General features: G+C 37.8%; 1 protein-coding gene across 5 annotated transcripts in view; it reads left to right on the top strand.

The window, feature by feature from the left end:
• MLLT10 (MLLT10 histone lysine methyltransferase DOT1L cofactor) overlaps positions 1-17,582 on the top strand; it is a 114,020-nt gene that overhangs the window by 5,793 nt on the left and 90,645 nt on the right. For 4 of the 5 annotated variants that reach the window (XM_085227286.1, XM_085227284.1, XM_085227285.1 and 1 more), the window contains exon 4: positions 13,619-13,673. The exons of the other annotated variant lie outside the window; for it this stretch is intronic. In XM_085227286.1, the coding sequence (XP_085083412.1) occupies positions 13,619-13,673 (55 nt within the window). The remainder of the gene's footprint in view (positions 1-13,618; positions 13,674-17,582) is intronic. 5 annotated transcript variants of the gene reach the window in all.

Here is a 17,582-nt window from a genome sequence, read left to right as displayed (position 1 = left end):
TGAATTTTTGGCATAGAGTTGAACAGTCTTGTTCATCTTCTTTTTCCCATCTCACATGTAGTAATTTCCTAATGTGCTAGAATGTGTTTCCTGCTCCTCCAGAGCAGATCTGTTGGTGGAAGCAAGAACAGATTGGAATTAATGTGCTCTCCAAATATTTGTCAGCAGAAAATCGAAACCACCACCCTTTATAAAAAAAGCTCATTTTTTTCCTTGTCCTGGGAAGATCATCAGCAATGTGAAGTTTTAAGAGGAATTTTTTTTTTTTTTTTTCCATATTACTGAATTTGATCTATTCAGTTTGACAACAGAAGAAAAATTGTGGAGGGGAGAAGAGAGATGGTGGCTGGAAGGAAGGATTTTCTGGGTCATGATAGGAAATTCTCATCAGGATTTAGAGTGTAGTTATTCCTGTCTTCTCCTGACCCAGTGTATGAAGGAGAACTGCACTGACTCCTGAAATAAGCGTTGTATTACTGCTGCCTGATAGTTTATGGAGTTCACCAAAGAAAATAGCTTTGATGGGCATTACACTGTTCTTCTTCACTGATGGAACTTGTTAAGCAGTCAGCTTAACTGAGTTCTCTCCCCATTGTATTCAGTTTGTGTTTCCACCTCGTGTCTGTGTACTGTACAGTTCAAAAAACTGATTTGTTTTATAAAAGAAGAAATCTTCTAAAAGAAGAAAAGAAGAAATCTCTCCTATTTGTCATACAGCATAGGTTTAAGTGGTTCTTAAATGACCCCATGTTTGGAGGAGGGGCAAAACAGCTTTATAATAGTTAAAATTTTAAGAACTACTTGTATGCTAGTGAATTACAAACATGGTGCTCGTCTGTGAGGTGTCTCGGTGAAGTCCTTAATGTACAGAAACTGAACTGAAAATCTGGCTTCGGTCGGAAACCAAAACATTATCATTTATCAGACACGGAAGGTGGACCACAGTTACAGAGGCAACCCCTTCATCATCATTATAGGAGGCTGGAGCTTAGTTTTTCTGTTTGCATTTTTATCTTTGTAGATAAAAAAACCAGAAACTATCACATTGAATGTGCTTCAGCTTACTTTTAATTGTTAAGAAGACCCAAGTCTTGCACTCAAGGCAGATGTTTCCATACTGATGTGCTCAAAAGATTTCTTATTGTTTGTTTTAAGCTGCAGTCAAGACAAAGAAGGGCTAGTTGCTTGCACTGAAGTTAGACTTGCTTAATAACTGAATGAAGCAGACTAGCTCAAGAGTGTGTAACTTAGGTAGGTGGATCACCAGAGAGGTTAACAGCAGAAATGAGTTTTCTGTGTACTTTCAGTCGTTATGATGTCTACCTTCTTTTTATTCTTTTTTTTTCTCTGCTGACCTGGTACATACTGCTTGTCAGTGGAACTGATGGTGCTGTGTAGGCTGTGCAAGCCTCCTGGCTGATGGATTTCTGTGGTTTTGATAGTTTTGATAGTGAGGTTGTTGCCAGTATTCTGGGTTTAGATGGTCAGCTGTTGGAAAGCACATTGTGGTGGCTGAAAGCCCTCTTGTGTCTTGGCTCTTCTGGAGCCATATTTCTGTGTGCATGAGAGAAACTGCAATTTTGGTAAACCGAAGCTTGTTAATGGACATTTTGAGATGTCTGGTAATTATTTGATTTATAATCATGCATATACAGTGCATAAGAAGTAGATGAAATAAGAAGTAATCCCAGTATGCATTTTTTCTTTTTTTTTTTTTTTTACAATAAATATATATATATATATTTTAACTATTGCTTGAAAAATGTGATTTTCCTAAGTGAGCTGACTTATCTTAACTGACTCATGGTGTGTTGACTCCCTTCAAGATAGGTGGCAATTGCTTTCAGTTTTGCTGATGTCAGCGTTGACTGTTATAGCACTGCATTGTGTGCATTTTTGATGTGTTCAGAACTTCTAAATAAAAAAACTGGGCAGATACAAGTTGCTGTAGGAAAAAATTAATATTAGGCTCCATGAACGGATGTGTACTTATGAAATAATATGTTAAAGGCATTCGGTTCTGACTTGGGGAGCTGATTAATGTGTGTAAGTTCTTCAGAGCATGATAGTGCTTCTGTCCAAAGAGAGCCTAGAGAAGCTAAGTTTAGAATTTATAGCACAGCTGTTCAGAAAAAAACTTTTTTCCCCATCACGCTATTATGTTCAAGATATTTTTCTTGATAATCTTATTTCAAGAATGATTTAATTATAGTATTTACAGGAGTAGAAGTAGGCAGCATGTTTTACTACAGGCTGTTCTTCCTTGTGCTTGTCATGAGGGAGCTGGAATAATCCATGTGCAAGAGATACCAGGCAGCGCAGAGACATCTGACATTTGCACAGTTAGCTTTTGTGTGGTCAGGCTTTTAGCTGCATGGGTCCTCATGGATGCAACTTGATTTAGAGAGACAAGAAGATCTTGGTAGTTTGGAATTCCGGGAAGCACAATTCATATCATACGTGGGAGTTGGATTGCTTGTAATAGAACAAGTGAAATAAAATAATACAGTGTTGATTTTTTTTTTTTCCCCCCCACTGCAGTATGTATATTGTAAGCATGTTGTTGGATCTGAAAAAATGTTTGTACTTGGTTGAAACTGTGTAAGCTTGTTAAAGATGATGGGGTTTTTTCCACTTGGCATTTCTGTAATGTTTATTTTTGATAGGTTGGTTTATGAAGTCAAGTGCAACATTGGCTTGCAACGAAGTCCTGATGTTTGAGTGATGCTGCGGCTGGCCTTGTTAGTCACCTGGATTTGAGTCCTGGGGAGTGTGTGGAGAGGGCTGTGACTCCCTGTGGAGTTAGCCACATTTGAGTAGTGTTCGTCTGGATGTCAGCTGAGTCAAGGGTTGCTGGAGTCTCGGCACTTACATGTATTTCTTGGAATTTGTTGGGAGACAGATAGACCGTGCAGTCAGTTCAGATCATACAGTACCTCATAGTCAGGGGTTACAAACTGCAGAAACACAGCTGTAGTGTTTGCCTCCAGTGCGAGTTCAGGTATGTTGCACTTTTGTAGTGATAGATTTCTGCTTTAAGTCCTGCCAGACCTGAGCTGTTCCTGCATCTGCTGCACAGATGATCTGAACTCTGAACACTTGAGAATAATTTTATTTTAATCTGTAGTTTAGCAATGCTTGTAGTTTGCCTTTCCAGATTCCTCTTTTTTTTTTTTCTTTTAAAGCTTTCATCACACGTGTCTGTCTGCAAGTTCATTATTGAAGAGCTGTTTATAAGGGTTATATGATGTATCCATAATTTAGCCCTGATTTCCCCCCAGCGTTTAAATAGTATAAAATAACCATGCATATAGCGTTGCTTGCATTTTGCCTGAACAGGAGGAAGTAAATGAGGAAAAAATAGAATGCAGGCTTTGGAAAAGTGTAGGTTTGTAATCAGGGCTCTGACAGTTTTGACACAATAAGTTGCTGCTGCAGGAGTGGAATCTTGGCCTATACTGAGAGTCTTTTTGATGTGATTGTTAGATCTGCAACTGTTAAATAGAATGCATGTTGATAAATATGGTCACAATAAGGATGAAGTAATCTTAATTTTAGAGGAAGAAAGTGGTTTGTAATGACTTGCTGCTTTCACTTTTTTTTTCCTTCTATGCGAAATACTGGAACCCTAATAGTTAATTCCAGGATTAATTTACTGTGTGTTATTTCTAAGGTACCCCTTGAAATAATTCTTAGAGAAATTTTGGAATGAACGCTCTGTTATATGCATCCATAATTAATATTAAAGCACAACTTTATTGGGCTATAATTACAGATACTTTAATAGTACACTGACAAGCAGTAGAGAAGTTGCTTTAGTTTTGAGCATAGAATGGAAAAAATTTACTTACTTTTATTTGTCACTTGTGTTTTCTACACAAAAGTAAATAGTAAACTTCTGAATAAGGGGAGGGACTGTAAAATACAAATGACCGGAATTTTTTTTTTTTGTAAGTATGGGAAACTACTTCTAATCTCCCCATGCTTTCTCTCCGTCTAGAAGTCAGCCAATGTTTGTTCATAGTTGGCTAAGTGGAGTAACCTGCCTGTCTGAAGATACACAGGCATTGCACTTGACATTTCTGCTTTTATTCTGAACCCATATGGATTGAGAGATGTGTGTTTCTTTCCTATTAAACCAGTGGCTGTTGTTTGCCTTGCACGTCCTGAGTAGGAGAGAATAATATGTTCAGATTATTTTCGTGTAAATAATAATGACAGACCTTTAACTTCATCGCACTGTGTCTCAGAAGATGACAAAGTTGCTTAGGATCCTGTGTTGTCTAGTCGTTACAGTTAGTAGTACTATTGGCAGAAGATGCTGATGGTTTCTCCGCACTCTCAACTTGCCATTTTCCTTAGAGATATTGATAACAAATGCAGTGTCACTGAAGAAATGGCTTCTTTGGTGTCATTTAAAGATACAACAAAATCTACTGATTTGCTTGAAGCAGTAAAAAAAAAAAATACTTTAAAGTGATTTTCTTTAACTTTTGTTAACGTATTTGGTATAGCTACTGATGGTACCCTGATGGTTGGTAAAAAAGAGGGACTTATAAAATTAATAGAAAATGATGCAGTTACTGTCGGCAGTTCAAGTTTGATGAAATATCACTGCATTGGACATCAAGAGAATTTGTGTGAAAGCTTTAAAAGTGGATAATATCATGCAAATGGTTATCAAAGTTGTGAATTTCATAACGTCCAAGGGATTGAATCATTGCTGATTCTAGGGTTGCTTAAAAGTACAGATGCTTTTTCACACAGAGGGTGGTGACGCACTGGAACAGGTTGCTCAAGGAGGTTGTGGATCCCTGGAGGCATTCCAGGCCAGGCTGGATGTGGCTCTGGGAGGCCTGGTCTGCTGGTTGGTGACCCTGCATGTAGCAGGGGGCTTGAAACTAGATGATCATTGTGGTCCTTTTCAACCCACATTCTATGATTCTGTGATTTTATGATTCTATGCTGATGATGGGGTCATCTTTTCTGAAGGAAGATGGCTAAGTTGGGTAAAATACTATGATTTGCAAAGTGAGATATAGTCCTTTTTGGAATCAAAAGGAAAATCAGTGCCAGGACATGGAGATTAGAAGTGGCTCTCACGTTTAACATTTTTGGTTGGTTTGACCGTTTGAATGAATTGAGTGTGTGTCTTCAAGGTGAAAATTACCTGTGCTATGTTTCAAACCATAACAGCATTTGAAATAACTTAAATTATGGCAAGCTCAAGGTATGGCAAATAATTTCATGCATTTGGGTGCATTGGCTAAATACAGTCCTGTGAACAGTGAAAAATATGCAGCCTTGATTTCTGTTTCAATGAAGAAATTTGGGAATGAGTTTCAAGATTTTAAAAGAAAAAAATAAGTATTTTGGTATATTTGTGATTCTGTTTTCAGTCAACGAAGTACATTACGTATGAATTTTCAAGTGGAAGGTATGGAGTTGCAATCAGATGTTCAACTCAAGGAAATTTTGGTCGTGTCTCTTCACCGGACTTACATGAGACCTATCTTACCAGAGAAAAATATCCTTCACTTCACAGTCACGCCTTATTAATGCAGTCACTTTTTGGCAGTGCATGTGTTTGTGAACAATAATTGCCAAAGATGGAGAGTAATATTTCGCCAAAAATCTCTGAGAAACACCTTGAGAACTCACTAAGAATTGCAACTACTTCAATCGAACCAGACATTGACACATTAGTTTCATAAAAACAGGGTCAAATATCCCACCAGTTTTATGTTTTTGTTTCTGTTTTTTATATTTTAATAAAAAATACATAAAGTTCTGTTACTTACATACGTTAACTATACTGTAGATTTTACACGTGGCCCAAGACGGCGACTGTTCACTTGGTGCGGGTGGCCCAGGAAAGGAAAAAGCTTGGACAGCCATGAAATGATCTAAATGTTCTGTGGCAAAATGAGTAACTAAAATGAGAATAGAGCCTAAAGCAAAACATTTTCTTTCATTGGAAATGCCTAGTGCTTACACAGAAATGTTTTGTGACCATTAGTTTCATTTCCTTAATTGATGAAAATTTGTTAAATCACTGGCAGAGATATTCTGTAAAGAGCTTCTCAACTGCCAGAGGTCTTGAAATGTACATAGGATTTTATACCTCTGAATTTTTAGGGTCCAGCTCTAATATGTTTCAGGAAGACACTGAAGAGAACCAATGCAAACTCGTTTTTCTTTGGCTGTTGCTTTAATTGGGATACTTTCAGCCTGATAGCAAAAGCTTGTGTGGCTGGTTGGAAATGCAGCCAAACGTGTCATAGCCTTCTGATGCTTTCCAGTAAGGGTAAATGTGTGCATATTAAATTTTGTGTATGCTTATAGTTTGTGTTCCTGTGAATCAGGACTCGGTAGTCTTAAATATGTGCTGGGAAATACATGACGTGGGACTTCTGAGGTCGGAGTAACCACATCTCCATGCGTGCTGTGTAGAGCTGGATGTCATCACTAATGGTCAGTTGTGCTGCGTGTTATCTCTTGTAGTTACCTTATGTGTACTGAGTTAAAGTTTGACCGACTGTCACCTGTAGTGTGTACTGAGTGGATGGTCTTGAAAGAATGCTGATTTGCATGCTGAGTGCCTCTAATCTTCTTGTCATATTCAGTAAATTTATTACCTGTAGTAGATGTCTCTGACAGAGCTAACTGAATCTGCATGTATCTTTATCTGATCTCTTGATAAAGCGAACTAGATTGAGTCTCTGTAATTTATCCAGGTATGAAGCCCCAAATACTTCAGGTAGTCAGTCTGTTTTTCTCTTACCTGTCAACTGTCTGCTTAAAAAAAAAAGTTTTCTCCTCCTCCTGGGACAGATGACTGAATAGAAATGGGGCAGAGATTTGGCAAATTTGTCAGCATCGAGAAATGATTATTTGAAGAGGGAGATGACTTAATTTCTTCAGTTGTCAAGTTGCAGAACATAGCACTTTGTAAGAGAAGTGTGACAGTATGCGTTCGTTTGCTCTATTAGTGGTGTCAGCCAGTTGGGGATTCGTGAATGCTTTCCCCATGGTAGTAGAAGATCTTTTTGTTCCTGTTGGTTCTTCACTGCAGCATATAAATACTGGAGCCTGATGTGAATCATAGGTTAGAAACAATGGAACTTCGGTAGTTTTTGTTTGCCTCTTTTTAGATATCTTGGCTTGAAAAATTGTGTAGTTAGCTCCGTGCTGACTTTTGCTTAAAATACTTGTATGGTTGAAAGCTATTATTTATAGAGGCATTTAAGATAAAAATATGGAAGGTGGATGCTGTAGGTTTATGAGAAAGGTCATAATTCTGAAATACTGCAGGTTGAGACTATTGATAAGGTATCTTACTATCGAGCTGTAGTTTAGAAACTGATAAATAAAGAAATGTGGATTTGGTTATATGACCGTCAGATTCATTACATAGATAGCATAAATACTGTATGTTGTGCAGATAATAGCATTGACTATCTGTGTTACATGGATAGCAATGTTGGCTGGGCTATATCTTACCATAGATGCTTTTGAAAAAGAGGTTATGTATAATTAATCCTTTTTGCTCTACTGAACAATGAAAAAGAAAAGGGAAAAGATGGTATTTTGACTTTAGTAAGTACTAGTAAGCAAGGGCTTGAAAAATCAGAAATAATCTGTAATGGATGGTTTGAAAGTACCTCATTAGTTCTAAGGAAAAATGATCGAAAATATTAATAAAACATCAGAGTAAAAAGGTAGGCTGAGTTTGGTCTAAGTTCAATAATTTCTGCAGCCCTTGGGAATGCTTGTGAATTTGAGTGGGCTGGATTTTCTGGAGGTTTCAAAAGCTGCTAGGTTGGTCTCCTCTGGTTAGTATGTTGGCAATATCAGTTTTGTTTCATGAGATAGTCTGAATGGGGTGAATGGAAAAATGAAATGTCACTGAATTTTGAGCCCTGGAGTAGGTTATTACCAGCAGATGTAGACATGGTCAGTCAACCTGTTTCTGGGTGTGTTTTTATACCAACCACATGTGATATCTCATTTATTGATATGCCAGGATCTAAATTTCCAGTATTCCGGTTTGCCCCACTCTGCAAATATCTGTAACTTTTTTTTTTCTTCTGTTTGTTTAATCCTGGAAAACTTGACTTCTCTTTGGGCTGTCAGGCATGTGTCCTCTGGATTAGCTTAAGTTAGGTTTTCTGTTAAGTATAATCTAATTGTCTGTTGTTTTGATTATTGTTTGATTATTTTATTTTCATGCTAGTCTTTTTAGAGTATGGTGTCTGCTCACAGAGGAAGCCATGCTTGCCTTATCCCAAATTATTGTTTTTTTTTTTTTTTTTTTTTTTTTTTTTTTTTTTTAAGGGAGAATCTACAGGTTTTTCTTATGTCTAGTGTTTTCATTTTAAGGCACTTGTTGTTTTTTAACTTTTTTTTTTCTGTCATACAAATGGGCCAAAACATTATGAGGAGAAGAGATAGTGAAAGAAAAGCTTAAAAAAGGAATGTAAGAAAACTTAAGACTCCATCTTCTGTTTGAAGAGGACAGGACACAGTATGGTTTGAGATGGAAATTAAGCTTGTAAGTAAATCAGTTCACACATGGCTGATGCTGGTTCAAAAATTTGAAATCTAGGTATGCTGGGGAATAATATTGGCCCAAGAAATTTGCATTTATTAGTAGAGTGTGGTTGTATTCTTGTCCTACTCCCTATCTTCATTCCTGTTATGTTCATTATCTAGCATTGTTCATATGGCCTTACAGAGAGATGACTCGAAGTGATCTGACTGAAAACTAAGCAGCAAAAAAGTATTTTATTTTTAGCTTGCTGATCAGGATTTCCATATGGTCGAATGATTGCTCTTCCAAGAGCAAGGGAGACAGTAGAAAAGTACACAGCAGGGGGTGGCCAGTGATCTTCTTTTGGCAGAAGTCAGCAATTATGTTAGCTTAAAGTGAATCTGAATTGAAGTCAGCTGGAACTGCAGCCTAATTTCTCAGCTAACAGCTAGGAACTGTAGTCTATTTTAGCTGCTGTAGATCTTTTGCGTTATTTAGGTTAACGGGTCATACTGAGACACACTATTTATTGCATTATTGCAGTGCTGGGAATGCTGGGAATTCAGTCCTGTAGGACTTGGCTTTCTTGGACAGTCATTACTCAGGTGAATGGCTCCATTGGCCTACTGTGGATTACAATTCAGTGAATTACTTGCATATTTTGTTTTGTTTGTTTTTTTCTTATAGCGAGATAAAATATAAAATGGATATCTCCACATTATGCTTATGAAACTTGCTTCAAATTAACAGAACCCTTAAGGAAGAAAACAAGTCTGTATTTCTACTATTCTTCTCTCTTTTATAGTCTTGTTCTTATTTATATATTCTGTCTAGTCTATAAGTCTCTTCATTTCAACATGAATAAGCTGGTCTGTTGGACTAAATCAGTTTCTCTCTTTTTTTCTGATTGAAAAATCTGTGGAATTAAGTTAACCGAAAAGGCTCCAGTAATTAATTTGTGTAATATCTACTGATGGATTTGGCAGTTGTTATTCTTAGTTAAAATGGAATGAAGTAGTTATCTAAAATGAGGGTGAAAACCTGGGACCCTAATGCAGTGGAGCCAAGTTGTATTCTGAGTAATTCAGTATAGGAAGTTGAGTTTATGTAGCTCTTGCTTTGCTTGTGTTGTTTTGGTCTTTCTGTCTTTACTTTTCCTATCATATGTCTTTAATGGTCACTTCCATTCTTTTTATTTTACTGTTATTTATTTCTTGATTATTTTTCACTTGTTTAAGACAAGAGCGATATCCATGAACTTAAGTCTGTTCCACCAGGGAGCTTCAAAACTGAGGTCTGCATGTTACGTTCTGTAAGCCAGTAATGCTCCTTTTTTCACTCCTCTTCTTCAAATCTAAATCAACTGGTTGTACAGCACCGCATGCACTCATGCCCTGCTGTGCACACAGTAAAGGATGTGGCTGTTCCTTTGCATCACAGTCAGCCTTTCTGGTATTTCCATTTGCATGGTCACACCCGATGTTTATCTGAATTGTTGATCAGTCTTAGGAGTTTGCCCTGGTTTTGCTGTACTTTTTTTTCCCAGTAGATTTAGTAGTGCCATGAACAATAGATCTCAGAAGTCCTCTGCCAGGGCTGAGACCCACAACTGGGGAAGAGAACCTCGCCATTGTCAGTGCATGAATATTATAGGTCATGCAGATGTGGCATTTAGTAGAGAGATTCATATGTTGTTCACTTCAACATTAAGGTCTGTCCATAAGTTAAAGAAGGAGACATGGTTTTGGATGAAAACATTCAAATAAGAAATTAAAAGTAACTGGACTTTAGAAATACGTACATATGGATGCTATTTTATTTCCTTTCTCCTAAAGAATCTTTTATAACAACATGTGTTTAAGCATTTTGAAAGTACCTAGGTTTTTTTTTTTTTTTTTTTTTTTTTTTTTTTTTTTGAGTCACTTAGCAAATTCTCAGCTGGTTATTGCTTTTTTTGAAACACAGAAGCATAAAATCATTTGTATTGGAAGGGATCCTTAAGGGACCCTCTAGTCCAACATCCCTGCAATGAACAGGGACACCTTCAGCTGCATTTGGTTGCTCAGAGCCCTGTCCAGCCTGACCTTGGATGTCTCCAGGGACAGAGCATCCACCACCTCTCCTGGCAACCTGTTCTAGTGCTTCATCACCTTTCTCCTTACATCCAGTCTGTATACAATTTCAGAGATTTCATGTGAAGGGTCAGGCAAAGGAAGGTCTGTGACATGAGATCCATCTGAAATGGTTGCTCTATCTAGTATTGCTCTAAGATTTTAGAAGTAGTAGTAAAATATTTGTTAAAAATGTAATGGTCTGCTACTTTACTTGTCTCAATCAAGTGGGAATGAGGCACATGGGGCCCACCAGGCAAGGGCGCTGGTTCTGCTGCATGGTGGTGTATGTTGAAAGTGAGGAGATAATGTATGAGAGCATGTAGGCTGGGAACCAGTTAGATTCATAACCTAGAGCAAAAAGGGCAAAGGGTCACTGTGTGGTATTTTAGCTTATTATGATGCTACTTTATTGCAGATGGTAGCCAGAATTCACAGCACCAGAAATGCTACATATCATCAGAATCCCACCTCCAGCTCCAGAGCTGAGTGCAGGCATTCTGCTCCCTGCCAATGGCAGGATACTCTTCAGAATTCCCAACACTTCAGTTTTCTTTCGATGTCAAAGCTCCCTCCTCCAGATCAGTTTTCTGTCTTCTATCTTTATTCTTCCCTGACTGGTTGCAGCTATGGCTACAGAGGAATAATGAGGGGAGATCTAACAGACCTGAGCCCTATGGGGATCTGAGACAAAAAGAAATGAGTTGAAACTAAACTCTGAAGAGATAAAGGAGCATACTGAACTCTTACACATAAATGACTGATTCCATTCCTTGTCACTCAGTATCCTGTGATTGTGCTTAATTTTTTTATTCTGTTACTCTTATGTAAAGTTTGTTCAAGAAGTTTATTCATTCTTATTTATGTTGCAGTGCTGCCATTCCCCGCCTTCTGTTTTGCTGTTGTAACTAAATGTGGGATTATGCTGTAAGAAAATATTAAAAGTTTATTTCACTCCATTTCACTGATCTGGTTTGAAGAGCAGCCTTGCAGAGTTTAGCAGCTGTGGGAGTGATGGAAGGAGAGATTACTAAGGGAGTGGTGAAGGGTAAAAGAAGGGAACCTCCTAAACTGGTTTTACCACTAGTGAAAATATATGATAAATTTTCACAGGCTTGTGGAGGTGGGGCAAGGGAAACTATGTTAATAGCTTCAGTTGTCTCCGTGCTAGATACATCATCTCAGCTCACTGCTCTTAAGCTGTATAGGCTTTGGGATAGAAACAAACTTTATTGCACTTTTACTGTCAGTATGTACCAGGCTTCTTGCTTGCTCTAATCCAGTGTACATGGAATTCATTAAAATTAACCTGCAGCTACTGGGTGTCTCAGCAGCTTGCATGTAGTGTTTGGAGAGCTGAAGTGTTAAGATACAGCACATTTACTGCATATGTAAGATTTTGTTGGAAAGGAATAATGGAGTCATAGAAGGGCTTAGGTTGGAAGAGACCTTAAGGATCATCTAGTTTCAACCCCCTGACATGAACAGGGAATGAACCAATCATTCATTTCAGTTGCAAGAAGGTCGTTGTAATCTTGACTTGAAAAAGAAGTGGTGTAGTGCTCCAAGTGTGGAGGCAGCTTACAGAATAGGTTGGAAGTTTTCAGACACTTTGACCTTTGAATTTCACTGGAGACTTAATATTGCCTTTTAATAAATTGCTGATCATTTTCATGGGTTGATGTGAGGGAAGAGTAAGGGAAACGAAAGACAGGAAGGAGGAATCCTAAAGATACTTTTTCTTGTGTGCATCTGCCTATACCAATTTACTCAGCAAAAGTAATTCAAAAACTTTTCTGTTTTACCTTTAAGCCTCTTTGCTGCTAATACCAGTTTTGTTACAGGTTGCGTAGTCCTGAAGATATACTTCATCTGTATTAGTTTCAGGAAGTCCCCAAGTCTGCACAAACTGTTTTTGAGGCACATAGAGCATTGTAGGCTCCTTTATCTGCTAACTTAGCAGTTAGCTGATAACAGAGAACTGTGCAGCTTGGGAAACAGAAGATCCATACTGATGCTAGATGTCTGTCTCCATTTGAAGGGTGTGATAAAAGGATGCATCTGAAGATCTGACTGTTACTGGGTTTCTTAAAAAGCTTGTAAGACTGGTACGGTTTGGGTTGTTACTAATTTGGGAATACATAAAGATTGCAATAAAATGATGTCTGGGTATAGGTTCTCCTGCATCAGTACTCCCTTTGACATCATCTGAACTAGTTAAATGGATTGTGTGTCAAACCTGTTCAGTTTCTATAGTCTCTGGACTGATTTGGAATTTACTGACTCTATTGTGGGAAACTTAGTGCTAAGCTTGATGTTAGGAAGTTGATAGAAACAGTTGTAGTAGAAAGACTGCACTTCTGTGATTCTGATATGTCAAAAGAAAAGGATGCCCAGCTGCATGTTTCAAGACACGCAGTCTTTAGGAATTTCAGGGATGAGTTGACTTTTGACCAGTTCACGAAACAGAAAACGAAGTTGTTTTTGGCTTATTGGAATAAGTGTGAGTCAGCAGGGACTATGAAACCAGTTCTTATTATAGCTGTTCTCTGCACTAATTATATCTGAGGCACATCTCTGTGATTGACCATTTTGGTGAGTACAAAGATCCAAGGAGAAGGGCTTACAGTAGGGAGTCTTTGGTCTGCGCCCGATTTTCTTGTCAAGGAAGTCTGCCCCATTCTTGGTGACACGTATCCAGAATTCCATGCTGTGGAATCCAGGGATTAAAACTTGGAGGTAGAATTGTGAATAGCTTAAATAAATTGTGGTTTCAAGATCCAAAGGAGGTGGCTTTGTTTCTGACAAACTAGCTTTAATACAACAGTAAGGGTTAAGGAAAAATACGCCCATTCACTTTTATAGAGTGGTTACTTTTTTACTGACACCTAATAGATTTGGTTTGTATGGTTTCTTTTGTAATGCTTCTGTGATCATTCCATTTTTTTATTTTATTTTTGCTTTTTTTCCCTAGAGATGTGAATTATGCCCTCATAAGGATGGTGCTTTAAAGAGAACAGATAATGGGGGTAAGTTTTATTCTTACTATTTGTGAACTCTCTTATTCTGTATGAGGGAAATAAGACTGTGGAAAGAATACGTAGGGATCCTAATAACAGTGAAAACTAGCAACTGGTTTATCACTCTAGCTGGCTTGGAAGGTGATAAATATTTTGCAGTAGTCCAGATTAGGATGACTTTAAGTTTGAGAACATCAATTATTATTCTTAGATTTACTTGTAGATTAAAGTTACAGTAAAGGATAAACTGCATTTTAACACAAGAATTTACAAGGGAAACAGATAAATTTTATATGTATTTAGTTGGAGTTCGAACATTTATAGAAAGCTATTCAAAGTGCATCATTCATGGGAGAAAGTTAATTTTTATGTCTATAGCCAGACTGAATGCGTTGGTGCATTTTCAAAGGTAGCTCTTTCATGTTTGGTTTACTAATAGGCTCAGTAACAAAGAAGCTAGAGCTGAAAAGTTGTAGTAGCAATTACCTGTCCCTTGCATCTTTCTAATTGTATCGTTCAGGTTATCATCAGTTCTGCTCCTGCCAAGTAGAACTGCTAAAAGAAATCTCCACAGAATACCATGCCTTGCTTGTTTTTTTGCTAATAGTTGGGTGATGTGAATGAAATCTTTTTCCAGTCACTTCTGGATTGTCGTCTTCTATCTGTATTAGATACTTCTAAATTCCTGTCCATCATCTATTTGTAAATAGCCCAGTCATTTTGAGACTGCGACCTCTCTCTCGTGAGAGGAAGAAGGACGATCAGGACTGCAGATATCATTTGGACAGTCTATGTTAATTGTTTTCTGGAGATTTTGTGCTGCTTACATAGTATTCTGCCTAATTTTTATCTTAATCTCAGTTTAGCATTGTTGTTGCTGTGGCTTTGCTGTTCATTTTACGGTTGAATTGCACGAGCCAGAGCCTGCTTGTGTTTGGGCTGGACTCCTCTTTCCCTTTCTAATCAGTATGTTTGACAATAATGTATAACATACCTTCTGGTATTCACCGTTCTAGTGTCTGCTTATCTCAAACATGTTAGAGAATTTTGTGTCGTTCGTGTTAGGAGATTGTATTAAGTTAGTGTGTCAGTGAAACTACCTTAATAAGTGCCAGCGCAGTATTTTAGCCTTAGAACTAAGCCTCTCAAACAGGTTAATATGCAGCAGCATTGAATTAATTTCTTCAGAATGGCAACTGAAGCGTGAGGTAGCTGAAGGGTTTTCCGCTTTTGTATTTAAAGTAGTGTTTGGGAATGCCTTGCTATTCTGTATGGTAATTTTGAAGAATTTTCAGAAAGTCTTGAGAGTGTATTTTGGCAGTTTGCATCAAATATCTGATCACCCTTTAGATTCTCTCTTGCAACTGTACTCTTTGTAATTATGAATTTCTGTCTGAAAGTGAATTGCTTTATCTGATTGAAATTACTTAAGTTCAAATAGCAAAGGTGTTACACTGGACAAATGGTATTGTCCCTTCTTTAATTTTCATGACCGGTGATTTTTATCAGTGAAAAGCTGATAGCAGAGAAGTCTTGAGGATTTGTGTTTTACTGTCTGGGAATCTCCCTCAGTAATAGATATTGTCCGTAGGGTGAATACAGCAAATCTGACTTTATGGACCAACTGTACTTTTAGTAGCGGGTTTACAGAAGGGTGTGAACGTTGGAAAAATGAACTCCAACTGGTGTTATGTCATGGAAACCTACATTGTTAATCTGAAGCTTTTCTTTCAAAATATGCTTAATATAAGGGATTGTGCCAGAAGAATTTCAGAGTCAGGGTAGTACTCTAAGAGGTCATGTCCTGGGCATCTCAGGTTAAAACTTGATTTTTAAAACTTTTCCACCAACACTGACCAGAAAGCCAATGCAATTTTTGCTGTAGTGTGCAGATAACTCATACGTGGTCTGCTGGTGTTAATGATAACTTTTTTTTTTTTTTTGAACAGTCTTCTGGGTATTTGCTTTTTACTAATGTGAAGAAACATGTTTTGTTTTGGATATTGAAGGTGCTATATTTTCTTTTACATTTGGAATCTTAATGTTTTGTCTGCTGAGCTTTTAGTCTAGGGTTCCATGATTTTCTTAATCTGCAGTAAGACACTGATGCTGCAGGTAGGGTCCTTACTGTGCACTGCTGCCTCCTTCTTTGTGGTGACATTGGTGTTTACAACTTCGTTTCCTGTGTTCATTTTCAGTTAAATTAAATCAGTTTCCCGATCCAGCTGACAGTGCTGATGTCAGGGAATGAACAGGACCATTCTTCTAGCAGTAGCCTGTACGTAAGCTGTCTTAAGTCAGCTGTACAGCTGTCCCTGAAAATAGCCTAATCTTATGGCTCTTATTTAGTGGCATTATCTTGTCTTTAAGAACTCTGGGGCACTATAATATCCATTCATCTATCTATCTGCCTATCCATCTATCTATGACAGAATAGTCCATGAGTCAAACTCGTGTTGTTTTTAAGTGTTACTAACAACAGCGATAGTTGTATGTGGTGCATTTGTCTTTATTTTTCCCCATCTTTTAACCCTACCTTCTCTGTGTGATTTGAGATTCTTTTGTGCATGTTCTTTCTCCTTCTCCCTTTTACTTACTTGTTACAGTTTATTTGATTTTTTTGGAGCTCATTGCTTCTTGAAATTTCCGTTTTAGGTTTTATATTTTTATTTGGAGATATCTAAAATTATTTAGTTATGCTTGTTGGTACAGTTGCTAAGGGAGTAATGTTGGGTTTTCCAGTCTCATTTACAATAAATAAGGAATTAAAGTTTTTAGCAGTACCACAAATGCGACATTGTTGGTGTGGTTCTGTCCTGTATCTTCTGCATAAATTGGAAGTGTCAGTATGTGGTAGCAAGAGAAGAGGATCATGCTCTCTTTGTCAGTATGAACTTGGTTCTTGGGAAATTTCTTGCATGCTTTCTCAGAATATGTTCCCAACCTACAGGTATGTATGCTTTGGGACTTCTTGAACCAGTGATGGTATTTTTGTGTTTTCAAAGAACACAACATGTTGTATCTATCAGGTGTGTTTTAAACGTCTCTGTTACACACTTAATTTGTCCATTTCTTTTGGAGTGTTGGTGTCCGTAGCAAGACATTTCACAGCTGATCAGTATGATGTGTAACAGTAGTATGCAGATTGTAAGTCCTTTAAATCACAGTTTTATTTGATGGCACGTGGCAGTTGCTAAGTCAAGGGAAGTGACAAAGACCAGTTATTTTATTTTCAGTACCACTTGTGGTTTTATAGACCCTTGTCATATTCTTTTTCTGTCTCCTTTCAGGGAAGCCCCAGACTGATGGGGTATTCCTTGTATGGAAGTATGACCCATCCCCTTTCTGCTTCTCTTCCTCTTCCAAGTGACACATAATCCCTACCAGAACTGCATGTGAAGTTTTAGAGAAGCAAATCTGTATCTATCTAAGCTGCCAAATGACAACAGTATGATTTAGTGTTCCGTAGCATAGATTGCTAATGTGATCACAGGTCACCACTTTTTGGTACAGATTTTTTCTCAATAATTACAAAACACTAGCTAGCAATTCACACTACCTTGAATCTGGGACAGAGGGACAGAACCTCAAATTAGAACACAAGTATTAATTTTAACAAGGCTTTAAACAGAATACATGGGCAATGTAAATTTTTGAGGTGTTAACTATTTTTACAGTCTTTGTTGACTCTTGACCATTTGGGTAATTAGAGGTAGAGTGGCATAGGGGAATTTCAGTTATCCGAGGTAACTGTAACTGTATTAGCTGCCTCCTGTTGGTATGGTGGCGGTGGCTGCTCCTGCTGGTGGTGGCCCGAGAGAGAATTTGGTCTGGATTCGAGTTGAATCCAGAACCTTAGGCTGCTTCATTGTACTTTCAGGGCTTTCCATTGCCAGAGACCTGTACTAGCACAGAACA

Source organism: Meleagris gallopavo, chromosome 6 (genome assembly GCF_905368555.1).
Source record: "Meleagris gallopavo chromosome 6, MGAL_WU_HG_1.1, whole genome shotgun sequence".
In the NCBI taxonomy this organism is placed as follows: Eukaryota; Metazoa; Chordata; class Aves; order Galliformes; family Phasianidae; genus Meleagris; species Meleagris gallopavo.
Note: the sequence above shows the minus strand (reverse complement) of the source record. Positions and strands in the feature narration are given on the sequence as shown.